The sequence below is a fragment of the Arachis hypogaea genome, chromosome 14 (genome assembly GCF_003086295.3).
Source record: "Arachis hypogaea cultivar Tifrunner chromosome 14, arahy.Tifrunner.gnm2.J5K5, whole genome shotgun sequence".
Classification (NCBI taxonomy): Eukaryota; Viridiplantae; Streptophyta; class Magnoliopsida; order Fabales; family Fabaceae; genus Arachis; species Arachis hypogaea.
This window is the reverse complement of record NC_092049.1, coordinates 72244786-72254170: the sequence shown is the minus strand read 5'-3', so window position 1 is coordinate 72254170 and position 9385 is coordinate 72244786. Positions and strand designations below refer to the sequence as shown.

Here is a 9385-nt window from a genome sequence, read left to right as displayed (position 1 = left end):
TATAATTGTTTTTTTATATTTTTTTTGTTGTCTTTTAAATCTGTCTATCATTCCTGTTATGTTTTCCATTTTTCAAGATATTTTGAAGATTTTATTCTCTGTACATTATGATTGTTTAGTTATATTTTTTGATTATTTTTTTAATTTTAACAGTTTTTCCTGTTTTCTTTTTCAATTTTTAAGGACCCTTTTCTTTATCTTTTTATTTTTTGGGCTTGGAACCAGCAATTCTTTATAGAAGTATTCTTTTAAGAAAGCACAGAATTTTGCAATGAGTAAGCCTCCTCCCCAATACTTTTCGTGAGCTACATGTTATCTGGGATGCAAGTAATTTTAATGCTATTTTCATTTTGAGTTATTCCGTCGCTTGCTACATAGTTTTGAAAGCAATATATTGTCTAGTCTATTACATATGGTACTCTCCCATCTTAATTGCGATAAACTGTTACTGGTCTTCTTGACACGCACCCCATCTTTTTCCTCTTTTTTAGTTTAATGTAATTTTTTACTATTCATTTAGTTATCTGTGCTATTTCATTTATTTAGACATTGACAAGAGCTGGATTACAAAGTCACGAGGTAGTGTAGAGTATAGGGATGGTCTGAATAGATTCCTTGACTTCGCATTTGCCAATTCATCATCCGATGGGATGATACATTGTCCATGCCCTTTGTGTGGGTTCCGATTTTTTCAAACTAGAGAGGACGCCTACGATCATCTTCTAATGAAACCCTTTCCCCCTAACTATACCTTCTGGTTACATCACGGTGAGAGGATAGTAGACGAGAGACGTAGCGGTAGGGAAGAATTAGAACCAACTGTAAATTCAGGCGATCAAATTCGTGACATGGTCCACGATGCATTCAACTTGCCGGGACTGCAGAGTGACGATGAAGACTCGATGAGGGGTCACGTCGAAGACGTTACGGAGGGGTTGCCGTACATATCTGACGAACCTAGCCGCGAGACTCGTGCCTTTCACGACTTGCTGGAGGATGGCGAGCAGGAATTGTATCCGGGATGCTCAAGATTCTCGAAACTGTCTTTCTTGGTGAGGCTCTACCATATCAAGTGCATGTGCGGAGTGAGTGACAAGGCTTTCAGTTTGATTCTAGAGCTACTGGGGGATGCCTTTGAGCATGCAGCGATTCCAAAGACGTTGCACGATGCCAAGAGGATCATAAGAAAGCTCGGTATTGAGTATAAGAAGATAGATGCATGTCCAAATGACTGCATGCTATATCGGGGCTCCGATCAAGACCTGTCTAGATGCAAACATTGTAAAGCATCCAGGTGGAAACAAAAGACCCGGAAGAGTTCCATAGTAAAGATCAATGCCGTTGTCAAGAAGAATGGGAAACCTCTGCCGGCGAAGATTCTCCGCTACTTTCCTCTGATTCCACGGTTGCAGCGATTATTCATGTCTAGCAAGACATCAGTAGACATGTTGTGGCACAAGAGAGGAACCAACTCTGACGGTTTCCTGAGACATCCCAGAGACGGCGAGGGTTGGAAAGCATTTGACATGAGATATACTGACTTTTCATGTGATCCGCGCAGTGTTCGCTTAGCCCTGGCCAGTGATGGCTTCAATCCTTATGGAAACCTCAGTTCAAAGTACTCAATATGGCCAGTGATTCTTATTCCATACAACTTACCCCCATGGATTTGCATGAAACAAACCAACTTTATTCTCTCTATGATTATTCCCGGTCCTAAAATGCCTGGCAATGACATAGACGTGTACCTACAGCCCCTGATCGATGAGTTCAAGCAGTTGTGGGCCGGTGTTGATACCTACGACGCCAGTGAGAAAAAAACATTCAAGATGCGTGCTGCGTTGATGTGGACTATCAGTGATTTTCCTGGCTTGGGCAATTTATCTGGCTGGAATACGTACGGCGGGAGAGCTTGCCCCACGTGCAATTTGGACGCCGAGACTAAGCGACTCACCTTCAGTCAGAAATGGTGTTATATGGATCATCGTCGCTTCCTGCATTGCGATCACAGGTATAGACAGGACCTGAGTAGATTTGATGGTAAGGTAGAGGATAGATCCCCACCTACCAAATTGATTGGCAGGGATGTCCTGAGACAATTGGAAGGTGTGCCCGTCTCACAGGGCAAGGTGCAAGCGGTGGGCGGCAAAAGAAGGCGCGGACAGCAAACCGTGATGCAAGATGAGTCTCCCTGGAAAAAGAGGAGTATATTCTTTGATCTGCCCTACTGGGAGAACAACGAATTACGTCACAACCTTGACGTGATGCACATAGAGAAGAATGTATGCGACAATATTGTTTACACCATGTTGAACGAGAGCGGTAGATCCAAAGACCACCTAAAAGCTCGAAAAGATCTCCAATTGATGGGAATCAGGCAAGATATGTGGCCACTTGAAGGTGGAAAGTATCCCGCTGCAGTCTTTACCATGTCCAATCCACAGAAGGATGTCTTTCTTAGGATTATCAAGAATGTGGTCTTTCCTGACGGGTACTCTAGCAACATCTCTCGCTGCATTGATTTAAAACATCGCAAGTTACACGGGTTGAAGAGTCATGACTGCCACATTCTGATGGAACATCTATTGCCAATTGCGTCAAAACATGTATTGCCCACCACAGTGGCCGTCGTCCTGGCTGAGTTATCAACCTTTTTCCGACTAATATGCAGTAAATCCATAGATCCTCAACAACTTTCTCTCCTTCAGGATCGTGTGGTCAATACTCTATACCCTTTGATGATTACTTGGCTCTAATGGTTCAATGCCAGGTCCCATTTGGAAGCACCAGTCATTCGAACGAGTTGCAGTGGCTTGCATGCGGTCCCCTTGATCAGGCCAGACGCTATCAGGCCTACAACGTCAATGGATTTAAATTCAGAACCATGTCGAGGGAGGAAGGAATGAAAACACAGAATAGCGGTGTCTATGTCACTTCAGACACTAGAAGTTATGCAAGTAAACGGGATGCCAATGTTGCTGTTGGCGGTGTCTCGTACTACGGGAGATTATTGGACATCATCGAACTGAATTACAGTGGTCAATTCACTGTTGTGTTGTTCAAGTGTCTTTGGGCAGACACCACGTCAGGCAGAGGCATCCGACACGACGTGTTGGGCCACACCTACGTCAATTTTGCCACTTCGATTCACACCGGTGATCGAGAAGACGATGAGCCGTACATCCTGGCATCTGAGGCACGTCTTGTGCTCTACGTGGAGGATGAGGTGGACAACGGATGGAGTGTAGTATTCCATGTAAAGCCACGAGATTTGTTTGACATGGGCGAGGATTTTGAACATTGTGAGGTCGACCTTCACCCCCAGGCTTGTATGACTACGATGCCTGAGTTTGATGTCGAAGGCCTGCGGCTGACAAGAGACGGCGATTTAGAGGAATCCACTAATGACGGGGTTGAAGATTGTGATGAGGCCGCCGATTCCTAAAACACTAGATGTCCATCAATCATGTAGCTCATATTTTAATATACTAAAGAAGGGACGAATATATCGACTTATTGTCGATTTTTTTATAACTTATCTTCAAGTCTTCTTACACTCACATTTTTTTGGTGTCCTTCTTCTAATGGTTCTATGTCTTTGGCCTATCAGGAAAATTGGAGTGCCGAGACTTCTATCTCATTTGCAGCAGCCGCTGTTTCGGAGAGAAGATGATAGAGGCGTCCCCATTCTATTCCCTGGATGACGCAACATCATTTGCAAGGAAGTTGTGGTTCAATGAGTCCAGTATACAATCATGGCTGGATGCCTTTTCTGGTCGCAGACACCTCACTCAAGCCATTGGTCATGCGCCGGGTTCAATGATGAAGGTTTGAATGTTGCTGCCCACTTTCTAACCGATTTCTTTTTCATGTTCGTGTATGAAATCCAATTCAGTTGATTATGCTTACATTTTAGGAATTGAATCAATGGGACCGTATGTACCGGGCAAAATTTGGGTTTCAGTTTATAACAAGTACGGATACGTGGTGCTCACAGGAAATACTCGACGAGGTGAAGGTAAATGTTCATGATTTACAAAAGTATTTAAATAGCGTACATGAAAGTTCTCGAACTACTTAATTCAATTCTAATTTCAATTTTGTTGCTGTGATAAATTAGAATCACTTGTGTATGTTTGCAGTCACGGCATGAAAACTCCCTTGTTGTTGAACTGGAAATTGCGGCACGGGAGGAATTCAACCTCATAGTACATGGCCTTGATCGACTATGGGACAGTAAGAAAGACTCGGCCTTTAAGATATTTATATGATCTGAATATGTTTAATCCACTATGAGTTTAACTATTTCAATCACTTAAAATAAATATTAACACATATATGAATTCAGACTTATATATATATATATATATATATATATATATATATATATATATATATATATATATATATATATATATATATATATATATATATATACATTCATGATAACTAATTTGATGTAAACCATAATATTTTACGGCCTAGTTAGGTTGCATACGAAAATTTTATCACATGTTGGTCTTATTTGAAATAAATAACTTCCTAAGTGTTCCTCTGAGAGTTAAGATGTTGGAAGGGAAGGAAAGGGAGAAAATGAATGGTTTCATGAATAAATTCTGCTTAATTTCACTCTCCTAGTCCCCTCACTGTCTTCCCTTCCTTTTCATGATTTCAACCAATAGATACACCCTAAGGAACTCACCTGAGATAATAGTGGCATTGACCCTTGTCATAAACCCAAAATGGCAAATAATTCATAGCAGTACATTAGCTGTTACTCATATTATTGTGTTTTACCTCAGTTCCAATCTGTGCAGAACATCCTGTTCTGATTTGTCTGGTTTGATCTTTTTCCGGATCAATTTGAAAATTGGGTTAACACGTTCTTTTTGCTTATTAGTTGTGTCTTATTTTCTTCCTATCAATACTCTTGTGTCTTCACTAACTAGTTATCCCATTGTTGGCTGACTAAAGAAGCAATTGACTTAGATGTTAAGATTTTTTATCACGCAATTCACACACTTAATCTCTTAATCCGGGCTTGCTTGGCTACCTTGCAACTATCAGGAATGTCTCGTGAGAATATTCAGAAGGAGTCTGAAGCACCGGGGGAGGTGGTTCCAGATTCATTGGATGGAGAGGATGTTGTCCCTTCCGATAGATCTGATGGCGAGGATGCTGATGGACCCAAGGCTTCCACTCTATCATATGATCTGAATTTGACGCCAGAAGAGAATGAAGATCCTTATAGTGGAATGTCTCCTGAGAAGAGGAATGCATGGCACTTGGCTGTGTGGGCTACTAGATACTTGAACCCTTGAGAATATGTTGGTTAGTCTGAAGAATTGCGGTCTAGGTTGTACAGGGTAGCCAGGACGTGGTGGTTGAACTTTATCTTGACTTTATAACTATTTTCTGTATTACCTTGGATTGTTATTATGCTACATAGAAAGCCACTAGTCTACTAGCTTCTTATTATTAATGCCAGTTATATTATTATGAATGAACTATAGTTGATTTATCTAGACTAATACATCCATCACTGGTAGTGGTTTTAATTTACTGTGTTTTTTTGTTTTTCTTAGGTAGAAGTTTAGTGGATAATTCATTCCTATATTAGGCCATATGCAATATGCTGAATTCATGATTACTGTCATCTGATTTTTATATTTAAGCCTTCTTTAGAGTCATTTGTCATTTTGATTTTATATATTTTCCCAAAGGGACTGCAAAGTCTTTTGAAGGGCTTATATATATAAATATAATAAACCTCTGATCACATAGCAAAACTAGAACAGCTTTATTCATATCCATTAATCAAATTAAATAATATACGCTAAGATGCCATCCTCAATTACGAAAAAAAAAAAAAAAAAAACCTATGCTATGCCAAATTTAATATAATGTTTGTATATTTTTAGAAACACTTCTTCACTATTAGATGTGATGCTATAGTCATGACCATTCTAGCATGTTCCCCCATCAATTCCAATTATGATAGAACTGGTTCTCCAAGTTGATAATCAATTGTTTCCACTAAAACACTATTCAATGACACATTGACTGATCAAGTAATATATTGATAACTCTTAAAATGAATGAGAATGTGATAGTGGTCAATGGCCTGCTAATAAAAACATAAAAGATTATCAATATAATGTTTAGTAAATTTTTATAATATAGCTTCTAATTCAATGGTTAAAATGAAGACAATTTATACTCCAAAAAGCATGGGTTCAAATCCCATTTCATGAGTTTTAAATTTATTTGCTACTGTTCTATCAATTTTTTTTTTTGTAATTCTTCTATTTATTATTATATAAAGATACTTTAGTTTTTATAATAATTTCTAAATGAATGTAAGAAATTATATACATAATATATTAGATTAAAGTTTATTTTTTATAATATTAAAATCAAAATATATTAAGTGAATTATTTATTAATATAAATTTATCATCTATTTTATATTTTTTAATTTATCTTAAATACATATATTAAACGTAATGGAGAAACAAAGTTATATTATTTACGTTATATGACTTGTATCTTTTATAATTTGGATAAAAATTAGAATTTTTTTTTTAAAAAACTGATAGAAATGATTCCTTTAAAATTAAATTTAGTTTAAAATAATATTATTAAAAGCAACATTTTTTTTAACTTTGAATTTTAATATGATACTTCCAATTTTATCATTTCGGTCCCCTCTTTATAAGATTTTAGGATCTGCCACTTATTATTATTATTATTATTATTATTATTATTATTATTATTATTATTATTATTATTATTATTATTATTATTATTGTTTTTGTAAAATTAAAGAATAAGTTATAAATTTATGTACCATTGAATTTTTATATATATCAGTTTTCTCCCACTTTTATCACTCCCGCGTCTCAGTTTCGTTTTATTTAGGCAATAGTAACTTGGGGAAACAAGTTTTGGACCTATTTCAACCTAATTTCAAAATCCTCATCTCCTGCGCCCTACCACTTCTACTCACTTCTCAAACACTTCATAACCCGCGCAACCATAGCTCCCTGATCTGGCCTGTATTTGTTGTCGTCGAGGAGAACTGCTCTTCTGTATCCTTGTTTTTTCAGCTTCCAGAACCTGCAGGTAACGTCGCTCTCCCTATTATTTTCGTAGTCGTGGGTTTGGAAAGGCTGTTAGGCCCGCCCTCTTTGTTCTGGTAACCACCCCTGTTTCTTCCAATGGCCATTTGTGATGTTCTAATGTGATTGCATTAGGTGTTCTGGGAGGCATTGAATGAATTTGATTCTCATGAGTGTATTTTAAATCTTAACCCCTTTTACATTGCTGATATTTTCATGAGTAGTGCTACAGTTTAGGAATTTTTCATATCATTATTCCATCTATGTGTTGATACTGTGATGGCTTTTCTTTCCTGTGTTAATATTCTCTTAGGGTATGCTTGGGAGTTTAATCTAACTGAAAAGAAAAGATGAAGGGTAGGGATTTGGGAGATTAAGAACACACCGCTATAGTTCGAAATTTTGTTTTTTAACCAGTTTTTATATACACAAAATTAAAATCGGTATCTAACATTTTTTAAGATAAATTAATGAACTAATTATTAAACTAACGAAACTTAATTTCTTATAGTAATGAAATTATCATAACTTCATAAGGAAAAATGCGAAAAAAAAGGTTCTTCATTATTACATAAAGATATACAGCACTCGCGAAGCACCAATGGCTGTGATCATTCCATGTGCATTTGATTTAAGCATATCGTGGTATATACATAGTTACTTGGTCTGCACAGTAGGCGTGTTATGTCTTGTACCTTCCCCCCTGAGAACACGTTACTTCATTTGTTTATTTTGGTTTCATTTGGTGTTATAACTTCTTTTTGGCCTTAAGGTTCTAAATTTGCTCCTGTAATTATGAATCTCGCTTATAAAAAACAAGTAGAGTATCTGAGCTTATAACCATGTCTTGTGCTGAGTAACTCATAGCGTTGTATACAAGTTAATTTTGTGGGTTATAGTATATATAAACAAAATTTACCCGCATTATATGTTGCTGGAGTTAATGTTTCGATTTTTGGCCTGCATCATGTTATTATGTATATAAGATGGCTAGGAAAGGCCGATTTACCAAAAAGGATAAATCAGGACTAGCATGCCAGCAGTCTCAAAAGGCACCGGCTTCGGTTCCGTCTCCGACTTCGGCTCTCCACCAAGATGGCTCTGAAATTCCCCAAGCAAGCTGTGGTAGTGTTCATACAACCGTACGCCCGTTCCGTCCACCGCGCAGTGAACCAAGGCCTGCTCCACAGACGCGCACTTATAGCAGTCAAAACTCGGAGCCGGGACACTTAAACTTGGACGCCAATGCTCAAGAAATGGATTCTATTGATCAAGAAGTTGACGACAGCTTTGTTGCTTCTAAAGCTCAGAGTCGCAAAGGACGGAAGACAACAGAGTATTGGACTGTTAAGACCATCGGTAACTTTCTTTTTGATTTACCATCTTCAATTTGCGCTATAGTATGTGTTATTTAATTTTCTTCGTGCAAACGGTCTACAATGGAGACATATATAAAGGTTTATAATTGGCTTGTAGATTCCAATGGCACAATCAAGCCGGCTAAACTGAGTGTGATGGAGGCTATGGAACGGCCCAATGGTAGAAGGATCGTGCTTAGGTTCAACAATGAAAAGCAGGCAGTTGGAGACGAAGCTGGCCTGTTGAGTGGCGTTCTCGGTATGCTTGGATCTGACTACGGTAAATTTCCTATCTGCGAGGAAAGTTGGCGTCACGTTACCACTAAAGAAAAAGTTTATTTCGAATGTGTTAAGGTAAGAGTTTATATCCGATCTAAGTTACATCTGCTTATTCATGATTAGAATTGATTATTTTAGGAATAGTAATTTATTCTTAAATTAAAAGTAACTTAAATATAACACAAAGTGTTTGGATATAAAGTGGTTCATGAATATACCGATTTTATTCACAAACTTCTGTGTACTCTTAAGATATGAGTTGGAATTTTTCCTTTTTAATTTGTTAGCTTGTGGATTTCTGTTAATGACATTATACAATTTTCAATCCCTTTGTGCGTTTTTTTAATCAATATTATATATGAGTCAATAAACATCTTTTACTCCATTTTTTTGGGTTCTGGTCGGTTGGTGCAGCTTCTTCGATTTATTCTTTATTGCTAAAAGATGTTTTTGTAATGGATGGCTACCTTTACCTGCTCCTTGACCAGGGAGTGTTACAACAAATATTTTTAACAAATCGTGTCATTTATGCAGCAAATCTTTGAGTTTGATGAAGATAGTGACGGGGTTATAAAAACAATATTTTGAAAAGTATGGGGAAGTCCTGGAAAGATACAAGGCTGAGAT

At 37.5% G+C, this 9385-nt stretch overlaps 1 protein-coding gene across 1 annotated transcript; it reads left to right on the top strand.

Moving 5' to 3' along the window:
• The first annotated feature begins 650 nt into the window (after positions 1-650).
• On the top strand, positions 651-2756 carry LOC112742672 (uncharacterized). Its single transcript, XM_025791909.1, has one exon. It carries the CDS (start codon positions 651-653, stop codon positions 2754-2756), a length of 2106 nt encoding a protein of 701 aa, XP_025647694.1.
• The last annotated feature ends 6629 nt before the right edge of the window (positions 2757-9385 follow it).

Excerpts from the sequence above, each read along its gene's own strand:
- LOC112742672 (XM_025791909.1), top strand. The coding sequence starts at position 651 with ATGATACATTGTCCATGCCCTTTGTGTGGGTTCCGATTTTTTCAAACT.